This window comes from Coenobita brevimanus, chromosome 25 (genome assembly GCF_032717465.1).
Source record: "Coenobita brevimanus isolate Jiangsu-jjx chromosome 25, ASM3271746v2, whole genome shotgun sequence".
Lineage (NCBI taxonomy): Eukaryota > Metazoa > Arthropoda > Malacostraca > Decapoda > Coenobitidae > Coenobita > Coenobita brevimanus.
Genome location: NC_136978.1, coordinates 699,088 through 723,315, shown reverse-complemented (window position 1 = coordinate 723,315; position 24,228 = coordinate 699,088). Strand labels below are relative to the sequence as shown.

The 24,228-nt window shown below is 40.5% G+C and overlaps 1 protein-coding gene across 3 annotated transcripts in view; it reads left to right on the top strand.

Moving 5' to 3' along the window:
* LOC145393843 (mechanosensory protein 2-like) overlaps positions 1 to 24,228 on the top strand; it is a 262,649-nt gene that overhangs the window by 217,378 nt on the left and 21,043 nt on the right. For 2 of the 3 annotated variants that reach the window (XM_080267885.1, XM_080267887.1), the window contains exons 4-6: positions 7,682 to 7,779; positions 19,864 to 20,025; positions 22,601 to 22,766. In XM_080267885.1, the coding sequence (XP_080124011.1) occupies positions 7,682 to 7,779; positions 19,864 to 20,025; positions 22,601 to 22,766 (426 nt within the window). Of the gene's footprint in view, positions 1 to 7,681; positions 7,780 to 12,369; positions 12,468 to 19,863; positions 20,026 to 22,600; positions 22,767 to 24,228 lie in introns of all 3 variants that reach the window. The other variant, XM_080267886.1, reaches the window with a different exon arrangement.

The window sequence follows — 24,228 nt, the reverse complement described above, 5'->3', positions numbered from 1 at the left end:
TTTTTTTTGCACCATCCCTAGCCAGAGTTGCAATGAATAAAGTTGGTGCTTACTTCACAAACTCCCCAACCTCGTCTTGTCCTCCCCCCTCCCCCTCCTCCCCTCCCCAACAGACGCCCAGCCTCCCCACAAGTTGGTTCACCCCTCCCTTCTCGGCCCGTATGCTCGTCACCCTTTCACTCCCAGGACGTATTTCTTCAAGTCATTCTCTGCTACCTCCAGACGATTTCCTTCAGCTAAAGGGAGAGAGTTTTTTTCTTCTACTTTTGAAGGGTTGGATACAGCCTTCATTAACTCCCTTCACTTCTGGAATTCTCCGCTAAGTTGAGCCAAATCGTCTGTTTAGCTTCAAGAATAAACTACAAGAAAAACGTTACTGGACCGTACGGGTTAGGGGGGCCTCAATCATCTCTTTCTTGGCAGTTTAATTTTGCGTATGGCACATTCACATGCCATTGTGTGTTATCTATGCAATCTATGCTGATAATAGATAACAAACAGAAGAATACTTGGATATATGCAGAATAAATCGCTAGGGAAAAGGTGCTGGGAGGCCTCCCCAATGCCAGCGAGAATACGGGTTCATTATCTACCAATACAACCAGTAACACAGACATAATCTGGTGCCGCAAATGAGTCTCCTTTTTAGGCCAAACAGAATATTTGGTCAGGCTTTTTTATCATCCTCCATTCTATTCATAACATTGAGACAAAAGTGTTGGAATCTCTACCGCGCAACAAACTTTTTTGCTGATTCCCCCCCTTTTTTTCCACTCATCAATATTTGTTTATGTTTTTTTTTTCTGGCAGAGAAGTATCTGTTTTTATATATATACGACTTTTTGTTTCCCTTCTCCCCCTTTTTTATGGCTTTTTCCTGCTGTTTCATGCTCCCTCTTCCCTTTTCCTAATATTTTTTCGCCTCTTAGTGGGCTTGTGCTTAAATGACTGTGTAGTGTTTTTTATAGTTTAGTAACAAGTGGATGCCCCGGAATATATTTTTGAGGGGCTTTGGTGGTGTTAGTAGTGCGTTTATTTTTTAAAACCAGATATAAAGTCATTAGAAGGCTGTAAATGCATATGTGCTTATGTTTCCCATGACTGACTTGATTTACCAACTTTTCTATTTTTCAGCATTTACCGCTTAGCCTGTAGGGGAATGCCAGTAGCAGCTTCTTTGTGTCCAATAGTACCATAATGTTGTACGTATTTTAGATTTAGTGACCAAACTAAAAAAAAATCAAATCTTTGCTGTTCTGAGTGACTGCGTGAGCCTTGGAATGGATGGAATTTTAATTATAGACATTTCTAAAAGAAACTCCAGGTTGGTATGTCCCTGTGTGTGTATGGATGGTGGGTTTTGGTAGCTATATAAGGATGTGTGAGCGGGGGATTGCAGTGTTCCAGTGTGAGTTTGTCTTCAACACACCATAACCTAATCCATAACTCCTAAAAAACACCCATTTTCAGATTTTCTGTGTAACAGGAACCCCATAAAATATTACTTTATTTCTGTGTCCAGCAAATATACACAGGTAGGCCTAACTGTATGAAGCATTTTTTTTTTTTTTTCATTATTCCAAGTTCGTCACGCACCCAAACCACATACTATACATCACAGAAGCTACTCTTAAGGCACCGATATCACCATTTTCATTGATGTCGCACCAGATCAGATCTTTCTCTGAAGTTGGTTGGAATATACAGTTCCCATCGTAAAGTATATGTATTCGTTTCAAAATTGGCGACGTCGTAGATATAACTCAAAGGACGCTGTATTCATTTTTCCCGTCGAACTGATGGTGACCCGAGTAGGCGTTATGGCAGTTAGTCAGGACGAGTCAGTCACCATTTATAAAAAAAAAAATGGATGGACGTGTGTTCTTCGTCTTGTACTTTATTTTTTATATGCATATAACTTCCCACCGGAGTAAATTTAATTGAAAGTTCAAATTATATTTTTATTTTGAGTTTTTAAACCTACACACGCCATCCTGAGTTTGTTCCACCACATCAGCTATCTAGCACAGTGCCGTCACCTGCCCACGCTAACTACCTGGACTGAAGCTACTTTACTGTATGCCTGGTCACTGGTCGAGTGCCCAGTGTTTTTTTTTTTTTTTTTACCTCGAGTGAAAATTGCGAAGAATGTTCAACAGTGAAATTTACCCTGTGAAAGCTGAAATCGGCATGGCATCCCTGCATGATTACTCTTCAAGTATTGGTTAAACGTGTTTTTTTTTTTCTTTGTTAAATACATAGAGAAAATTTTACCAGGCATAGTGTAGTAATGCTGCAGTAATACACAGAACAATATGCCTAACAACAGAAAAACGAGACATTTCCTTGATTACTGAACAAATTTTGGCATTCATAAAATTCATTTTATTTAGAACGTAAATATGCGTTTTGTACAAACATGCAACAGACAGAGTACATGCAGAGAGCCATGTGTTCCCTCTTGTCTGATTATTATATAGTTCATTCTTTTACCTAGAGTGCAGAAATCTAAGAAGAAAATTAGTTTCTCATTAAGTTTAGCAAGGCAAGCAGGAGTGTACGGTAAGGCATACTGGGTGAGTTTTTGAAAATGTTAACACTTATATAGGGTTTTATTATCTATCCACAAAATAGTTGCAACTTTTTTCTTTGGAGGGGGGGGGGTAGGTCAGCTAGTATGGTTCCTTATAGTTTGTGCTTGATACCACCAGCACTCAAAAGCATATTATCATTGGCAAAGAGACTGTGCAGCACATCTTAATTATTTTTTGCATATTACATCTCACGGTTCTCTTTTTTCACATTTTATTTACTAACATAGTTTCGATCAGTAAACTTACAAGAGGACATTAAGGTGTATAAGACAAAGTAAGTCTCTGGGGAAGAGGTGTTACACAGTCTCCCACACCGACGAGAATATAATCCTCAGGCAATCCTGAACATGGCCCAACGTTGATTGGTAATAAGTGTTAACATTTTCCTTTAATCACCATGTCGTTAATGCTTGTTTTTGTGTTCTTTTTTCATTGTTTCCCAAAATGCTCCTTATGTTCTGTATGCTGATGTATGATAATTATCCCACTAATGTCACTGTGATTTTAGTACGCTGCAAAGCCATGCAACCCTTGTCATATGTTACCTAAGCTAACCCAGTGAAACTGCGTTATATCATGTTATGTTAGATGGGTCTGGCCTAGTTTTCCTTGCTTGTTGTGATTGTACTTAAGCCCTTTTGTTAAAGGAACTTGGCCTTTAAGTCTCGTGAAACTAATTTTGATTTTCTGATACAACCTCGCCGGAAAATGATGACTGTGTCAGCCTTTGCCTCAGTTGTTTAAGTTATTTGGAGTGATGAAACAGTTTTCAACAGTTTTCTGCACTGTAGGAGTAAAAACGAGTTAAATGGTGTAACTGTAAATAGTTAATCAGACACCGAGTCTGTGGGCCTCATAGGCCTGTTTGAATTTGTGTCCTCAAATCCTTGTTTTAGTACAAGACTGGATAAATTACCTCTGTAAAGCAGTTGGCTTTATATTAGTAATGCCTCGAGTGTCACATAATTAAGCTACAGAGAAAGCTTAGCCTATCGAAGAAATTTTTAATTGGTGACACGTTGCTTGTGATAACTCCTCAAGATATGCAGCGTTGTTATAAATCGAGAATCGGATAATGTATCGTTCACGTTTGCTTACCCCTTGCCAGTGTACTCTTGCCTACCAAATGGCCTGACTTGACAAGGTCTCCCCTCCTCACCTCCCGCACGGTCGCTCCCCCCTCACGCTCCCTCCCACCTCCTCACCTCACCTCACCTCACCCTCACAACGTTCCTCCACCACCCACTTGTATTTTTTCCAGCCTGCACACAATTCTGCAGATATTTGTTGTAACCCCTTGACTTCGGGTGACGTATTTTTCCATTATTGTCGCCTATAGATGATTTTATTCAGACGTTTTGAACTGGAGGGTTTCCTTAGTCCAATTCTCCTCTGTTAGGGGGCTGTCCTAAGCTTAATAAAATCATCTGGTACCAGCAATAATGAACTAAAAAGACGTCACTGAAATGAAGGGGTTAAGTGTTTTTTTCTTTATGGTATTTTTCACAACTTTTCAAATGTATTTCAATCACCTTTCTTTTCTGGAAATGTGTACAGCGATTACTGACATTGTATTTCTTTCAGATATTTGAAAATTTCCTCGATTCTCTTTTTCCTGCATTCAGATTTTAATTGCTTACTTTGACAAGGATCATACTTCGCCCACGCTCTGAACGAAACACACACAGTCAGAACCTTTCATTCAAACACACTCCCTAAATGAAAAAGAACTCCAGACAAAGTACTGTCCTTCTTTCTAACATGCTCCCCACCCCAAAAACATCAAGAAAAAATGGCCCATCATTCAAACGCTTAAAAAGTATTTAAAAAACAGGGCTCTTCATTCAAACATGTCCTCCTAAAAAAGAAAAAAAAAACACACACACACGTGGCCCTACATTTAGACGCACCTACAGAAATTATCAACATGACACACATGTACCCCCCTCCCCCAAAAAAAAACTATAGACAAAAAGACGGCCTCTCATTGAAACATATTTTTAAAAATCAAGACGAAGAAACAAGGCCCTTCTTCCAAGCACAACCCCCCCCCCCAAAAAAAAAAAAGTCAATAAAAACAGAGCCCTTCATTCACACACACACACACACACACACACACACACACACACACACACACACACACACACACACACACACACACACATCGGCCGTTCATTCAGACATTTGCCATTCTCCATGCCATTAGCATACAATTTAGTGTTTCCCTTCCCTGCTCTCACTTTTTCCTCGCTGCTGTAGTGGGTTTGTTTTCACCTGACGGAACTGGGCCAATCCCACAACGTGCATGAAGTTTGATAAGCCTCAGACCCGTATTTTAGGTGACAGGAGGTTTCTTAGCCCCTCTTTCTCTGCGACTTATTTTGCATATTACACTTCCATATCCCCGCGTATGTTATTTAAGCAAACTATAACAATATTAAAGGGATATTTATGACACACAGGAGAATGTTAAGGTGTAGTATGCAGGATAAATCGCCAAGGAAAAGATGCTGCCAAGCCTCCTATGCCAACTAGAATACGGCACTGAGCTGATAAGGGTGGGGGATCTTCGTCAGGTCAAAACAAATGCCCTGTAATTTCTTGTACCGCCTCCCCTCCCTCTTCCACTGACCACACTCCCTACACGTTTATGCACAATTGGGTTTTTTCTCTTATGTACAGTACGCTTGCTTGAGCCACCTCTTTTTCGACAAGGCAAAAATTACAATATGATTTCTTGCAGTACTTACCTTTAGTTTAATCACGCCTCTTACTACCACACGCGTTTGTTATTGCTTGAACACCACACTGTTAAGTGTTTGCAGTTGAATTTGGTATTAAGTTTGCTTTTGTTTGTCGTATATCAGACAAGTTGCTAAGTGTTATACTGACAAGCACTTGGATTGGCATTAAGTTTGCTTTTGTTTCACTGTTGTATATCAAACAGTTTGCTAAGTGTTGAACCTGAGAAGTGAGAGGGAGGGCACACCCTCCATTACAGGTGCGTCGTCTGCAGGTGGAGCAACATACCTTTGTACCTTTTCCTTGTATTATGCATTTTCGTCCATACTCTTTCTAGTAAGCAAGCCACTCCCTGCCTTTCCCTGTTATATGCATTTTCGTCCACATCATTTCTAGCGAGCAAGCCACTCCCGGACACTTCTTGTCTGGGTGGCCATAACCCCTACTCTGCCAGGTAGGTAGAGTCGACATCGCCATAGCAACCATCAGTGTATTGTTGCTGTGTGGCGCCACCTGGGCTGCCGTGGTCATGTTCCTCTCTCTCAGCTGCTGCTATATGCCGCCAGAGTGGGGGCCGCCCAGGTCTCGAATAGTCAGATCTTGTGATTTCATTAAATATGATCTACTTTAGGACTTGGTTCATCCACATTAACTTGGCCTGGATAAGTCAGATCTTAATCATTTTAGGCTTTATGTTCTTTACCTTAGCTTGGCCTAGAGTTCTTGTGCAGCTAATTTCTTGTGGCTCGGTGGCAGAAACTGCATCCTATCCATAGCCCTTAATCATGACTCGTCACGTTCTATTGTTAGTTTTTTTGTTGTGACAGCATTCAGAATGGACAGATGGCAAATTTTGGCCAGGTTAAGGTGAAAGAAGTAAAGTTTGGTAATCTCGAAACTGTACCACAATGGAATTATGTGCATTATTGACTTGCAAATATTTGAGACTTGGAGCTGACCTCACCCGAGCGGCTGTTCCTTTGCACGAATATAGTACTGACCCGTGGATTATACCATTTTATGCCCAGTGTTATTTGTATGTTTACGCATATAATGTCCACACTGATCGCGTCAGTTAACCTTTGAGTTATTGAGAACGGAAACCAATACAAATAAATATTACTTTATAAATTTCTGCCAGGTTGTTCGTTGAGACGGTATCTTTGCGTTCATATTACATCAAATTAATCAGTAAGCATTTTTTCACTCTTCGTGGTTTTATTCATTCTCTTTGGTTTCCAGACTCAGTAATGGTTAGGTGACTGTCACTGCCAATGTCGATAATTGTTTTATGCTGATTTTCCTTTTTATTGAGCAATAACAAGTGCATATTTTCAGACGAGAAAATCCTCATATAATTGAGTTACATGTGCTATTTCCACAATGGTGCGTATTTCTAGCTACTACGCTATTTGTACTATTATGTATTCACATATTTCACAACATCGATACTCTTCTCACACCAAGTACACATAAACCTGCACATAATACAGTAAGAGTTATTGGGACTGAATAACGCTGAGAACAAAATCACAGATGGTTATTATACTCACACACTGCATACATAAGGTGCTCCATCTTGTATATCTCAGAGTCCCTAAACATAAAAGCACTTTATGTAGGTCCGTGCGTATGATTCGTTAAGGCAGTATATTATTACCACCCGTGATACCTCGTCCGACTGCCCGGCACAGACAGTGGGCTCTTATTGTTATATTTTTTATTATTATTAGTCAGTATTGGTAGGGCGTGAAAGTAGATTAGGTAGATGACAAACTGAGAAATGTTTACCTTCTCTGACACATGAAAGCTTGCGTGCTTTATGTGATACATTTTTTTTTATTATAATAATTACTCACATACCTCATGTTACTGTTACCCTTGGGCTCCATATGGTGCATGCACAGACTGCCATTACACACACACACACACACACACACACACACACACACACACACACACACACACACACACACACACACACACACACACACACACAGATGATCACTATTTCATCAAATTCTGACCCATACCCACTTTATCTTGCACACAGACGTCTAAATACTGATTCCAGCTCTTATGCGTTAGCACACACACGTCTGTATGAGCCTTTAGACACAGACGTCCACATATTTCGTCCAACACACATGTGTCCACATATTCCATCTGACTCACATGTGTCCACATATTCCCTCCAACACCCAGGTACTCAGATACTCCATTCAATTCCCAGGTACTCACATATTTCATCTGACACACAGGTACTCACATATTCTATTTAATAGTCAGGTACCCACAAGCTTAGTATGATAAACAGATATCCACACACTCCTTCTGGCTCACAGGTACTCTCTCGTGACTCTGTGACCGTGGCTGTGGATGCGGTGGTGTATTACAAGATCTTCCACCCAATTAATAGCGTTACTGTAATCTCGGACTACGCGTAGGTGGCCCTGAACTGAGCCAAGTGTGAGGTGTACCGCGCACCACCAACACTGTAATGACGTTCCATCACCATCACTTTCATTCACGGAAATAAAAGAACTCTGCTGTCACACAGGTCGGTCAAGCTAGTTAATCCAGTAATGGGCAACGCTGATGCGTGATTAAATTATCTATTTGCTCTTTTACTCAAAGTCAATAACAGTATAATCTGTTTGATTGTGACTCTAGATCATTTGAATAATTCGCTTGTACAGGTTGGAGCATAAGCCGCTTTCCCATTAACATCTTTTGGTTTCTCCTGTGTTGTGCGGTCGGCCCAGCCAGGAGCTGAAATTAGTGAATTACGTCTAATTCAGGACATGCAATGGAAGGAGCAAGCAGAAGTTTTTTATGTATTCATGTGTTGTAACAACGGTCCTGACTAGGGACACCTTAAGCATACTGGTGACACCGATGCACCAGGCAGCCATACTGCCACAGAATACGAACGTCTCATGGCTTCCTTCTTATGCCGTCTTAGGAGAATGGTAGACCGCAGAAGGGCAGCTTCAGGCTGCGGTCCACCGGGTTCCTCTCCACGTGAGCCTGGGACCACAATATGCCAGTGTTATTGTAATGGCCGACTTATACATGCCTGGCATTGATGGGTAACTGTTTTAACGGGTACAGAAAAACTAAAGATGGCACACAATAGTATGTTTTGAGAAACAAAGTGAATGTAAGAAAAGACTGCAGATGTGTCTGGGCAGATCCTTGCAACACACGAGATACCGCCAGCCAGTTGTCATTGGTGAAAAATGTGCCACCCTGCAAGTAGTTATGTACACAATTTTTTCTTGCCGAATTTGTCGAGGCAGAGTTCTAGGTTTGACATGCCGTCACTTGTATATCGTCCACCAGCCACTAAGGCCATGGGTCGTATTCTAGGTGGCTGTGGAGATTTCTCAACACCTCTACCTTACAGATTTATTCTATATATTACGCCTTGCCTTGTGTGTCATTAATCCAAACTATGTAGATATTAATATCAATAACATACAAGAGAATGTTAGGTGTAATTATGGAAAATAAATCCCTAAGGAAAAGGTGCTACGAACCGCCACTGCCGCCTAGTGTAGGTCCCCATGTTTTATTGCTATCTGTTAAAGTTTACTGATGTGGAACGTCGCCCAGCCTTATATTTAAGTCATTCCCAATCGTAAATATAAACATATTGAATCTTTTAAACTTTTTCTTTTAGAACTATTTTTAATATTACAAAATTGCTAATTGAGCATTTACTAAATATAGACATCTTGAATCTTTTGAACTTTTTCTTCTAGAACTGTTTTTAATATAACAAAATTGCTAATTGAGCATTTACTACCACAATACCACGACATACACTTCAGAAAGGACAGTGTCACATTTTATAAAAAGCATTTCACACTGTCTCCTATTTGCTCTAGCCGTGCCAGTAACTACGGGCAGTATCTTTTAATATCTCCAAGTTGAAAACTGTAAATGAATAATTCCAGTCGCCAAATCCCCTTCTCAGATCACGACAGTATGCATGTGTGCAGCACCCAGTATCTGTACAGTGTATAGTACCTTACCAGCCACGTATTTCCTGTATATATTGTGCTACTTAAGTATGTCGTCACGATGTGCAGAGAAAAATCGGCTGCTCTGGCTTTGTACTAGTTTGTTTTCACGGTCTGATATGTAAGATTAAAACAAGCGTAGTAGTTCAACATAATCACCAGTTGAATGTTATGTCACCCACGATTCAGAGTGTGATAAATTGATATTGTTGAAGATGACTGATGTAGAGGTAATGTTCCACGTGTATGAGTGTATTTTTGTTTGTAGATGTTGTATTTAGCCTTTGATGGGCAAAACAAAGTATTTGAACAGTTTCCTGCGTCGTGGCAAATTCAAAGCTCCATATAGTTGCAGAAGGCTGTTTACTAATCACTCGAGATAATATGGAGATGAATCAGGAAGTGGTTGTATGTTAGAAACTGTGAAAAAAAAAAAGAAAACGGTATGCGAACTTTGCTTGTAGGTGTAGCTCAGAAGGTCTGGTGTTGCAAAGAACACGTATGGTCCTAACGCTGTCTACAACTCGTAGCAGGCGTTATTTACGAACCATGTACCATATCACCAGTAATTATGTACGGTATTATACAAGACATTCACTCTTTCACTGTGCAACGTTGTGGCCGTGTCAGTAGCGGATAGTTTTGCATTCCTGTAGTTGAAGTGAGAACGTGAGCGATTTTGGCGTAAAGGCGGCCAAGTTGTGGCCGGTGTGACGTGGAGTCCACAAAGGCTCTCGCCCCCAGGTGCTGACTCACGACTCAGTGACGGTGGCGGTGGATGGCGTCATATACTTCTCCATCAAGGATGCTCTCAGGGTTGTTACCGCTGTGGCAGATTACAGGTAGTAGAGACAGAGTGCCAGAGCAAGTGAGAGAGAGAGAGAGAGAGAGAGAGAGAGAGAGAGAGAGAGAGAGAGAGAGAGAGAGAGAGAGAGAGAGAGAGTTACACCGCTCAAACTGCAAGGTTTACTCGCCTGCCCACTATATACATACGAATGCGATTTTGCACGAATTACTCTGTTCATGATTCGTTTGTTCCTGTATTCTGAGGATGCGTGAGAGCTTGACAGTTGTGCCTGTTTTGTGGATGAGGACGGGACAAGGCGAGGTGGAGCATAGAGCTGTCCCACTTCGCCATATCAAGGTGAGCTGGGACACAGAAATGCTTTACTTCTCCTTGCCCCGCCCCGTTCATTACAGGCTGCAGGTCAAAGCATCGTGACAATGTGTCGTATTCGCGTCGGTTTGGCAGGCTTTCTTGCACCTCTTCCTTACCAGTTTATTTTCTGCACGTTAGTATTCTCTTGTATGGTATGTCCCATTAGAAGATATATTGTTCATTTTATATCAGATTTCACACGGCCACGTCCAACACCTTCCACACCTGGTTAGAGTAAATGAGGAAGGGCAGGTGTGGATGGGTGTGAAATGTAACCCAGTGAAATTCTATTTTTGAGATGGATTATAAACGGCATTAAAGAGAATACTGAGCTTTAATATTCAAGATAAATCGTTAAGAAAGAGGTGTTACGAGGCCGCCTATGCCAGCCACAATACGACCCTGTATCAGTGCACTGTTATCTACACTAAGGTATGTCAGGACCTTTGTTTGCCTTACGTAATGAAATCTGTCAAGAGTAATACTGATTTTTACGAGTTATGTGACTGATTAACATTTTATTCGCATGCAGACTCTTGAGATTGCAAATTGCATTAGTGGGGATATTATAAGTGACTTTGCGTAGATTATCAGCTGCTGTATTTTTTTATTGAATTAGTTCTTTAATATGCTATTTTCTGGATTTGGATTTTATTCTTGCCAAGGTGTAATTCCCCGATGGAGAAATGCTTCCTTGCCAGAAGAGACATTTATTTCAGTAGCCGCACGTATTGTTTCCCTAGAACGGTATCTCTGAAGCAGCGTTGGTTTATCGTATTCTCTTACTTCAGCAAAACTCGCTGATATTGAATGTACAGAGTAATGGAATGTGTGAGCGAGGTAGTATGTTCTTTTATTAGAAAACAGTGTCGTGAAACATACTGCAGTCACAGTTTAACATCTGGAGGGCGAAGTTAATTCATGTTTGGATATTTAGATGTAATATTTTGCAGAGTAAGTCCTGCTGTACACTTACCTATAATGATGCTTGATAGAAATAAGTTTATTACTGAAATGTTAAATCCACCTGTGCGAATATCCAGAGAGCCGTGGAGTAGGTGAACTGTAATTAACAGAGTAACTTACCAAAGTAACCCATGTACTGTATATATAAAGCAACCTAGCATGACAGACCAGCACGTTGAGGATGAGCGACCTGTTGTTTGTCCGTGGTGGTGTTCCTAGCGCGTGCAGGACCAGTGTTGTGCATCCCGGCCTCACTAGAGACCCTGTAGCCTAGGAGACTGGCCACCATCGTCGTGTTGGATCACAGTGTACCCGACTGCGAGGAATGTGCATCATAAAGTAATGTTTGTCAGTGGCATAGCTACAGGGAACACTTGGAGGGGCCCAGTCAGACCCATGTTCCCTTTCCATTGGCCCCCCAATTTTAATTTTGAATTATTTAAATTTGCCTTTCACATAACCAGCAATTTCAGTGTTTATAAATCGTGTACAGTTTTAACTCTTACAGTTCATGATACACCTTAAAAAGGTTGCATCGCTGTTAGTACAGCTGTAAAGTTGGTTTGTTACATATTAAACTTACTTGCTTGGGCCGAGTGGGCCTTCCAAGATTAGTGCTTGGCCTCACTTTGGCCTACCATTTGCGAAGACGTGGCTACGCCACTGGTTTGCATTAGTTATCATGGTGTCGCTCACACACACACTTACATACAAAATGGTATAACTAACCACTACAGGTTCAATGGTGTTTGGGATATACGATGCCATTCTCGGTTAGTTGGAGGTACTGTGATCTAACATAGCGACGTTGACCCGTGTCTCATGCTACGACAATCTCTTGGGCTGACTAACATAGCAACCTACCTTATCTCTTCGTCAGATCCTAACACGGGACTCGGTTACCGTGGCTGTCGACGGAGTAATATATTTCTCCGTAAAAAATACCGTGAATGCTGTGACTCAAATCCAAAACTTCAGGTAAACAGAATCTTTTCCTCCAACACCTGTGACGTGGTAGATATTTAATAGTGTGGTCTGAAACATCTCCTTCCCCCTCTCTTTTTCCCTTTTTTCTATGTGGAAGTCAGCCATTGTTGCCACTATCAAGAGGAAAAGGATGCTAGTCGCTGTGTTGCATTGATAGCCTTATTTGTATATACTGTATGGACTTTTTTCTATGCCGGGTAGCAACTGTGGGATTTTCTTTTCTTTTTGACAGTCAGAAGCAACTACGGAGCCTAGGTTTGGGTCTTCGTAGAACTTGTATGTTCTGAATGTAGTTATGGGGGAAGTGGATTTTGTTGGAATCAGTGATTCTATTAGATATTCATTTTAGTGAAAATTCGAGATTTTCTGATATCTAGATTCATAATGAACTGATTTATTTGATTAGTGATGTCTCTTAGTATAAATGTAATTGTTTGAATTGGTCAGTATACCAATGTACATTTCTTTTTCTTTAAATGTGTGTATTTAACTTTCTCCTGTAGCTAAACCCAATTTTCCTCTCGTTACGGAGCGCTACTGATGGTTGGCGTCTATTATTATAAAACCAGTGTGTTTTTGAAGTGATTGGAGCCTTTAGTCAGTGATCCCGTGGGAGCATTTGTTCCCTACTCCTCACTTCCATTAGAGTATTCAGTGAACAGTCAGAGCCAAATCAAGTTAACCCATTTAGCCAAGGGGACATCTTTTTCACTGTACTCTCACCATCTCCTGACGTTTTATCCAGCTTAGGATAGTCTTTTCGAACTGGAAGAGTTAGTTACAGCATTAATGAACTCCTTCGACACAAAAGACCTTTCCTAAGTTGAATTAAAATGGTAGAAGCAAGAATGTACCAAAAAGTACGTCACCAATAGTCAGGGGGTAAATAGTTTTAATTGTACAAAAGTGCACGTGCTTGTTCAATCCTCTACTGAAGTAGATATTGTTAATGTACATAGAATGGCAGTAATGAGACCAAATTTGTTGTGTCTAGTGTAACAAATGACACCACGGAATCATGGGCCAAATTCTAGGTGGTATTGAAGGCTCCGCAGCAGCTCTTCCGAGGCTCCTTATTTTACCTGTCTACACATTAATATTCTCTTGTATGTCACTGACGCAGACCATGTCGATATTACAAATAGATTATTATACAAGATACAAGAGATTTTAAGGTGTAATGTTCAAAATAAATAGTGTACAAGGAAGTGCTACGCGAATCTTCAATACCAACATCAATAAGGCTCTGTATCGTATCGTGAAAGGAAAAATAAAAGGCATGACACGCACCTTTGTACATATTCGCACAGCCCCATAGCCAACCTGAGAGCATCAGTTACACCACAGGCAAATATACATGCGCACGCATCCAAGATATTTAGTGTTATTCTCATAATTCTGTGGCTCAGTGCCTCTCTGGACATGATTAGGAAGATGATTGGGATAAAAAAAATAATATGAACGTAATATTTAACGTTTTCACGACTGGTACCAAACAGTGAACCCCAAATTATCATGTTGTAATACTTGACTTGGGTCCATTTTCCCGTTGCAGGAGGCCTAGCATACATATCTCACCAGTTTACTTCTGCATATAAAACATTAATATTATCTAGTGTGTTATTTTGGAATCTGTGTCTGTATTACCAAGATATAGGTGCCATAACAGTAGAATATTAAGGTGTAGTATGCAAGATAACTCGTTAAGACAGAGATGCTACGGAACCTCCTAAACTGACGAGAATACGAGTCTAGGAGTTTAGTCGGCGGGAGACGAATACAGGGAACTCGTAAAAAAAAAAAATAATAATAATAATACATAAAGTACAGGGAACTAGATTTATTGTTTTTAGGAAGAAAAAAAGGTATCATCCAAAGAGTTACCAAGACTTACATCTAAGCTAAGCTGCACTCTAATAACTCGAAGACCTTACAGCTTGACATCACTGAGATTACTCGAATAGAAATAGCTTTAGCAATTCCTGTGTTCTAACCAATAATTTGAAAACATAACAGTAATAGATTGGAGACATAACAATTTGCCTCACTGAAATAAATCTGTTAGTAATGGTTTTCATTCATTTATTAAATCATAACTTGGAACAACTTTGCTTCACTGAGATAACTCCTGTAGAAATGTTTTTAGTAATTTCCTTATGATTAAAAAATTATTGTTGTGAAGCGCCTAGTGGTAAAGATTTGTTTATGTAGCGTAGATCCATTATGATGTATTTATTTTATTGATTAGGTTTAGTATCGTGACCACTTATGTGTAATACTTCATACTGTATTAGGATTGTGATATTTTGCAACCAGATAGTTATGCTAATTTTTTTCCCAATAGTTTTGTCTGCCATCAATGAATTATTATATTTTATGCATGCGAACTGGTCTGATGTGGTATGGCATTTTTCTCGTTTATTCAGAAGAATATGTGCCTTTGACGCATACACAGCCGAGTACACATCACATGCACACATCACGTTCATCCACACTCTAACGCACATGCACACAACTCATGGGTTACAGGGCCTTATTCTAGGAGACATGGGAGATTTCCTAACACCTTTTTCTTAGCGATTTATTATACATGCTACTTCTTTATAATCTTTCTTAAGTTATCTGTAGATCTCTGATATCACCATAGTAAGCCTCAGTAACGTACAAGAGGATAAAAGATGTAATATGCAGAATAAATCGCTGAGAAGTAGATGTTACGCATCTTCCGTGCCAACTAGAGTACGGCTCACAGTTCTGAAGCACAATTAAGATATTTCTAAATGTATTTATTAGTTTCATTTTGAAGGACGATGTTGGCAAGGGTCATTTCAATTTTTTTTTTTTTTTTTTTGTACAATAGAAGTCTTTTTAAGCTTCGCGATGCGTTTCGAATCACTCGATTTGTGGTTAATTACACAGCTCCTTTTGAGTTCACGCCTAAGATTTTGTCATTAAATTTTGTACTGTTCAGTTACAGAGGGACTATGAACAAACATAACAACATGAACAAATATGTACCCAGTTAAATTCGCCTGCAGCAGTTCCAGTACAAGCATGAGAGTACACTCATTAAAGCTGCGTCATAATCCCTCAGGATAATTAGGTCAGGTGTGTGGATAATCAGAGTTGACCTGTATTAATTAATAAGGTGAAATTACAAAGAATAGGTATTGTATTTGTCACAGTCCTACCGGGTTATGCAGTCCTACTCAGAGTTATGCTGGGAGCACTGAAATGACAGACTAGATTGTAGTTTTGAGGTCCAGACAGTCCTTGCCGCCTCAGAGCTCGCTAATGTCTGCGCCCATTGTGCCCGTCGTGATATTAGCGGTGCTTCAACATACTCAGTACTTTCTGTGGTCTGTTTTTACCTAATTGGACAGGGGCGCTCACACAGTTTCAACAGAGTTGTGGTTGCACAAAATACAACGATCCTTAGTTATGAGGCAGGAATAAGTCTCCTTCGACATTGGTATTGTTGTTGGTTTGTTTTCACCTGAAGGAGCTGGGTCAGTCCCATGACTTGAATACTAAGTCGTGGTTACATGAAATTCGATGACCCAAAGTTATGACATAGGAATGAGTCTCTGCCAGTCCAACTGTTTTACATTCGGCTGTCAACTGAGCCGAAAGGAGTTGGTTATGAGTCTTAGTAATGAGGCAGATATTGGTCTCCTTCATTACCAGTCAAATCAGCATTCCAGTCCAACTACAACTGGCCATCAACTAGGCTGAACACACGTTCAGAGGAATCTGCAACGAGGAATCTGAGAACGTGTAACTGAATAGTAATATTATGGTCATGGGTTAGTAGTCGTGCTTACGAGTATTGTTTTCTTCGTGTACTGTATATGTGTGGATCTGGTGGTGACTGAAATAATATGGGGAAACACACTTCTAGTTTGTAATTTTTATTGTACTGGGTAGGCAATTAACCCCTTTCAGCTTTTTTGTAGACATGTTATTGTAAATTTTCGTCTGGTATTATTTCACAATGCGTAAAAGTAAGTAACGTAGCGAAACAACTAAGGTAAAAGTTTATCTTCAGTTTGGCACATAGTGTCAGTAAAATAAGCCTTCGCTAATTGGAATAAATCTGAAGCGTTAATTATTTGGTCAGCATATCCATACACAGATATGTATCTCTTTTTCTCTGTTCCTGTGGTAATATGCAACAGGAAATAAGTATCTAAGCTGCAAAGCTGTTGATGAAACAAATTAATAATACACTTTGTGGGCAGACCATCTAAAATAAGTTACTGTGGCTAGATGTCTTATGCCTTTCTAATTTATATTAATCAAAGATACTAGCGTAGCCGAACGAATTACCTTTCAGTGTACTCGTACATTGTCACATTCATGGTAAATTCGTGTCCCAGTATTTCGTATTTCAGTGATACAGTTATGATCTATACAGTAGTTTCTAGCTCACCCCGAACCGAGAGGAGTTGAATCCAGGGGTGTGTGTTTCTGCACGACATCCCACTCAATGTTTATGTGCATTCAAATCCGGATAAGTTTGGCTGTGTGTTTGAGCGTGGCCATGGTGACTGTCTGTAGAAACACCCCTGGATTCAACTCGCCTTCCGACAGGGGTGTGCCAGAAATTTTGTCACACACCCTTACAATCGACAGCAAAAGTCTAGTCGGTTCAGCTTTTCTCTCCTTGGACTTAGAAAGTTTGTCTTTTGAATCTGAAGCAAGCAACACTGATGACACTGATCTGTGGTCGAGTGATGTCGTCGGTGTCAGTGCTGCGGATTCAGATGAGAGATTTTCAAGTCTCTGGAGAGAAAAGCAGGATAAGCGACTAGATATTTGTTGCTGATAGTCTAGTCAGCTACAAAAGCCCCTTCGCATATTTTACCTCTTTTCATTGATGGATTCATTTATGGTTGAATATGATGTAGTAGACTAAGGTGCGTAATATCTCTCCTTACGCACCTTTGTCAACTACGTCTCACTCAAGCACCCGTGACTCCAGCGATGACAAAGGCAACTGGACATTGGATGCTGTTAGTAAATATTTAGGGGAGCCAGGTAATCTCGTCTCGACAGTGGGTTATTGAGGTAAATACAATATCTTTATCACATCGTACAAAGAGCTCCTAGAGTGAATCGTTAGCCTGTGCACCGTAATTCCGTGAGTCTTGCGCTTAACCGACTGAGCCTGGGAAAGTTCTTTTCGTGGTATTCTTGCCTCCTTTCCAGTTCGGCTTAGAACAGACTTTTCGAACTGGAGGGGTTAGATGAGAAATGATAGCCTATACCCCTTCAGGATGAGAGGACTTTCCTAAGCTGAATAAAGTAACATGGAATCAGCAAGAATTGAAGGAAAAGCACATCACCTGAGCCCATAGGGTTAATTGGCCCAGATACAGCATTTTTTTTTTTCCAGGATGGCACCGTGCATTCACCACTTCGATCTGTATTCTAAGTGATACAAGGGACTTTGTAGCACCTCTTCCTTAGCGATTTGGGTTGTCCTGTATGACACCTTAACATTCTCTTCCACGTTATTTATATCGTATAATACCGACATAGTTGCCATCATGAAAATGCAAGAGGATATTGAGGTGTGGTATGCAAAATAAATCGCTAAGGAAGAGGTGTTATGAAATCTCAACACTTAAGATACAAGCACTCATTACACCACTCACTCTCATCTCACAGCCACACCATCCACTCCCACTCCATACTCTCACAAATATATTACCAGTAACGGGTCGTAAGAGGTATATTTAAGAAAAAAAAAATCGTTGTTGAGTATGTCGACCAGAAGTTCACATTGCTATATGAGGAGAGCTGCAATTGCTTCTTTTTTTAGCATTTAGCTTGTACTCTGTATTGTATGGTTGATTATAGAAGTAATATTAGTTCATTGGTATTAATCCCAGGTAGTGTAGGATATTACTGAGTACTGATATTATTTTTGTAAGGCCGACAGTTTGTAGTAATCACTAATCAAATGAAACTAATATGTGGTATTGCTGATTTTGCTAGTGCAGTATTTATATATTTATTTGGTGGCTAATTTGAACGTCCATGTGTAATATTGTAATTTAAATATTTTGTAAACCTAAAAATTTAAACATTCACCTTTTAAAAAACAGTCTTTAGAGTTCGATGTTAATGGAATGTTGTGTACACGTGAGCCAGAGCAGCACCTACACCATCACAACATAGCTCAGAGAAAGAGAGAGAGAGAGAGAGAGAGAGAGAGAGAGAGAGAGAGAGAGAGGTGCGATTAACTGAATGAGTGTGTATGTTCACCAGTAAGAGGTTGAAAGAGCACACGTGTGTAATGGTCACGAAAGAAGTAGCCTAAACTTATATTACATATCCTGTAAATTTTTATGTTGCATGACGGTTGCTAATGTTGTTGCATGACTAGCGCATGATGTTACTGTGATTAGATTAGGACGTTACATACATACTCCGACTATGGAATTATATATCTCAGTGTATGTGTCTTAATAGTACTTTCTTGATGACATGGCTTCACTTGCAAAATAACTAAGAATGATTTGCTGAGCATCATCTTATCTCTTGAATATAACTTTGCTTCAGAGCTTGAATTATGGTCATGAATTAAAAGAGAAAAAGTTAACTGTTACCTTAACTTTGCTTAAATGACAAGTTCATTTCTGTGACTCTTGCATTGCTGTGGATTTTTAAAGTAAGCAAGCAACCAAGCAAGCACCTTTATCCACTAGGTCTCAGTACAAATGCTAGAGGGTCGTATTCTAGTCAGCTTAGGAGGCACCGTAACACCTCGATCCATAGCGATTTATTCTAGGTATTCCACCTAAATATTCTCTCATGTGTTACTTATATAGTTAATTATTGACCTGGTGGGCATAAGTGGCATACAAGAGAATGTTAATGTGCTGTATGTTGAAATAACCTGATAAGGAAGTTCAGAACCTCCTTCTAAGCGATTTATTTTACGTATTGCACCAAAATATTCTCTTCCGTGTCACTTATATAATCTTAACATATAAGAGAATGTTAATGTGATATATGCCAAAAATAAGCTGCAATGGAAGAGGTGTTAAATACTCAGGCTCTTCCTTAGCGATTTGTTTTATGTATTACACCGAATTTTCACTTATGTTTTTTATATTAATTAACATGAGAGAATATTAACATGCTATATGCTGAAATGAAATGTTTAGAAAGGATTTTTGCATATATTAAGCCCCTTCCTTATCGACTTATGTATTGCACCAAATATTTCCTTCCGTCTGTAACATATCAGAGAATGTTAAATGTGGGATATACTAAAATAAAAGTGCTAAGAAAGAGGTAGTACGCCCTCCTACAAGCTGGCGATGATTACTGCCCGAGGTGGCGTCATTTTAACACTTTTCACGCCCACCGACAGCCACTCAACCCGCCTTCTGGCCGCCACCACCCTCCGCAACGTCCTTGGCACCCGCAACCTGGCTGAAATCCTGAGCGAGCGTGAGTCCATCTCCGCCACCATGCAGAGCTCCCTCGACGATGCCACAGACCCATGGGGCGTCAAGGTCGAACGGGTTGAAATGTGAGTCTGGAGCTAGAGAGAGAGATGGGTGGATAGATTAATGGATGGATGGATGGGTAAAAATAGGTAGGCAGGTTTGTAGGTAGGTTGGTAGATGGATAAATTGAGTGCCATCAGGTAAACTCGTCTGACCCATGCCAACTTACCTGGAAAACAAACGCAATAAGATAATTATTATAATAGGTAGGTAGGCAGACAGGCATATAGACAAATAGATATAGACAGACAGAAGATTAGATATAGATAGATATTAGATTTGTAAGCTTTTATGATATTTGTAAGCATACTTAAAAATACATTTAACAACTTCGTGTAGTAGCTGGTGGTAGCCATCATCCATTCACTTGATGAAATGGCTGCCTACTTTTTCCTTCACCTTTATCATTCCTTTTTTGTTTGTCTGCCCTCCTATTTTCCTGTTTCTCCCATCTTTCCTGTCACTTTTTATTACTCTTCTTTCTTTTTCAGGTGCCTTTACACTTAGTGACAGGTCTCTTGTAAGATAGGAAACCATTTACAACGCTGAGTGGTAACCATATAACCAACTCATACCTGTTCCCTGCATGTCAGCAAGTGGGTTGGCAGAGGATTAAGGTCCCACCCTATCAGATAACTAACCCAAAACTCCTACATTCACAATTTCACAACCATTCGACAAGACCTGGCCGACGGCGGTGGTGGTGGACTCATCACCCTGGTACAGAAATCCATTAACTTCTCAGTTACCAGTACACACACAAAGTCACTTCTCCCACCACATGAAACCACAACAGAAATACTTGTACAGTCAGTTAAAATACGCACTGATAACAAATCACATATAACAATTGCCAACACATACATCCCCCCCAGTCGTCCCCCAGTGTACCACACTATTACTCTCCACAAATACACCACATCACTAACATACCCAACATCATCCTGGGTGGTGATTTCAACGCCAAGGCGTCGGCCTGGCATGTCAACAACCCTGACGCAGACAGAAGGCTGGTACCACAATCCCAGACAGATCATCTTTTCATACTGAATAATCTACATCAACATACCCATATCCCACACTAAGCCCTCTTCCTTCCATCATCCCCTCACATCACCTTCTGCTCCCCAAACCTCGCCCCCACAACATCTTATAGAGTGGTCAAAACCCTTGGATCTGATCACCCCCCAAATCATCAGCACTACCAAAACCAGAATCACCCCAGCTGGCCACAAACACACATACACTAATTATAAGAGAGCGAACTGGGAGGCCTTCAAAATTGAAACAAAACAACATTTCGAAACATTAAACTGTACACCCATCACAAACATCAACACCGTTGTGCACGCTTTCAATACAATTATACAAAACGCAGACAAGAGACACATCCCTAGAGGCAACAGAAAGAGACACAACCCCAACTTCACACCAGAAATTAAAGGCCTCATCAGACAACGGGACACACTTCGACACTCCCCAACACCCCATACACAAGACACCGTACAATAAATACACTCAAATAACAATAAAATATCAGAACAGCAAGCACTAAACTGGAAACATATCTCCAGACACTTGACCACAAAACAAACATCAGCAAACTCTACAAAACACTAAACAGCATCACACAATTTCCAACAGCAACACTACACAATCACACGCTGCCATCACAACAACAGACCCCATACCTTCAAACAAACAACAAGCAAACTCTATCATTAATCACTTTTCACATGTCAGCCATCTAAACCCCCATCGCAACGACCGACGTATCATCCCACAGACACAGACTACGCACCTTCCACTTTCACCCAGACGAAGCTCATCATCAGCAACCTTAAGCATTCATCTACCTGTGGACCAGACAACATAAGCAACATTCACCTTAAACACCTTGGACCACAAGGCATACAAGCACTCACCAACACATCAAACTACAGCTACACACACAACACAGGACCCAACATCTGGAAGCATGGCATTATCATCACTATCCCGAAACCCAACAAAGACCCCACGTTACCTTCCTCACACCGTCCCATCACACTCCTCTGCATCCCCTCTAAAGTCACTGAACGACTGGTACTACAACTAGTTACACCTTACACCCCCCTAATCCTATCACAACATGGCTTTAGGCAGCTGCACTCCACAAACACCTTTCTTACAGACCTTACACAGAGAGTTTTTGATGGAATGAATTCAGCTAGGCCACCACACAGAACACTCCTAGTCACACTAGACTAGCATTGTAGAATATGTGCTTTAAATTTTTATTAATTGTTAAACAGCTGTAGGTTATCTCCTAGGGGCACCTTTTATGAGATAAAGAATGTCACTTCTGATTATTTTGTATTTATTTATTGATTGTTGGGATACTACTTTTACTCTGTCCAAACTATCTTGGTTGGTGAGTTGTAACAAGAGAATCACATTAGAGTATGATGCTTGTCATGAAGAAGTATTAAGGAAGGGAAATAGAGCATAGCATTGGCCTTTTCTGCCACTCATCTACATGAATTATGCAGCAAAAGGAAGAACATCCAGGTTAAGTTAAAGTAAAAACGGTATAGTACAGTTGTCGTACCCTTACAGAAAGGATGTGCGCCTGCCTGTACAACTTCAGCGTGCCATGGCAGCTGAGGCCGAGGCAGCAAGAGAGGCAAGAGCCAAAGTGATCGCTGCAGAAGGAGAGCAACGTGCCTCACGTGCCCTCAAGGAAGCTGCAGAAGTGATCAATGAGTCACCAGCTGCCCTTCAGGTACACGCCTGCTCTCTCACTGGTCCCACCATTTCCCAGAAACCCATTCCTATGTGCTTGCTTCGGCAGTACATATACTATACTTTACTCCCCTCCCTGCCCCACAGCTCCTATCAACGCCCAGGCAGATACACGTCCCCCTCTCACTCCCCCATGCCCCCCCATTCCCCTCCCCTGCTCCCTCCCTTTGCCTATTCTGCCCCTTCAGTGTACCATCCTGCCAGAAAGGGGGCCGCACCACCCACAATGGCTGGAGGTAATTAGTTACACTCCCACTTGCCCCTTTTTTTCCATTTAGCACTCCCCCACTCTGCCATATTTATACTGTATATCCCCACTCAGTTGTGTATATTGGAGAATTGTGATTTAGTCTGGTCAGCCAGTCTTGGTAGAGGATAGTTTACCTATTTAGCTTAATCTTCTTTGAGGATATATAGAAGCATGACCGCTTTACCAGTATTAGTTTTGTCAGATAATATGCACAACTTAATGTGGGATGATAAGAAATCCCCTTCTTGAAAATCTTTCCTTCAGATAATGAATTAAGTTCTTGTTGATGGTAGTCATTTCTGACTTTAATTTTTGTCAGACTTGTAATAGAGAAGTATAACCTCTGTGAACAGTAGTAACCCAGTTATGAATACAGTATCTGGTACTGTCCATTATTATTGCTGTTGCCAAATCTTGGTTTTCAATTGGTTGTTCAATGACCCCATTTCATCAGTCATTTTCATTCACTACAGGATTTTATTACTTTCCTGAATGGTAATGGTTTTGTTTCTCATATTATTGCTAAGAACACTAAAGTTACTGTCATTAAGTAAAGGAAGTTATTTAGAATATGTGGCTTTACTGCACTTAGATAAATGATAAATTGTACACTATCTTGAAATATCAGCATTATTTCCTAAGTCTCTTAATAGTATTATTATAGACTGAATAAAGAATATGCTAAAGTTTCCTTGTTAAGGGGTTACTGTTGTAAACAAAAGGAAAGGATACTGAAAGAAAACCCTCGTACATGTAGTTTAGTATCCCAGTTAATGAAGTTCATGAAGGCAGAGTGTGTGGGTTGGAGTATCCCTAGTGTGTGTGATGCGACCCCCAGCTAACTTATGTCTTTGGCCAGCTGTCGCCTTGTATACCCTTTATTTGACTTATAGCTTATGCTTCTGTCACTTAGAGTGGGTCCCAGCATCCACTGCCTACTTTAGAGTACATCCCTCCCTCCCATCTTATTTCCCCTGTTCCCCCCCCCTCCCCTAAAAAAAAAAAGAAAAAAAAAAAAGATCTACTCTTTACTGAGTAGAGATATTTGCGCGTGTAGGACGGGTGATGGTTTGCAGGTACACTCCTTCGCCCTTGGTGCTTAGAGCAAGCCAGGTGGTGTGAGGGACGAGTTCCTGGGGTCACAGGGTAAGCTTAATTCACAGGAGAGGCAGTAAGTTGTCAAATACAGAGG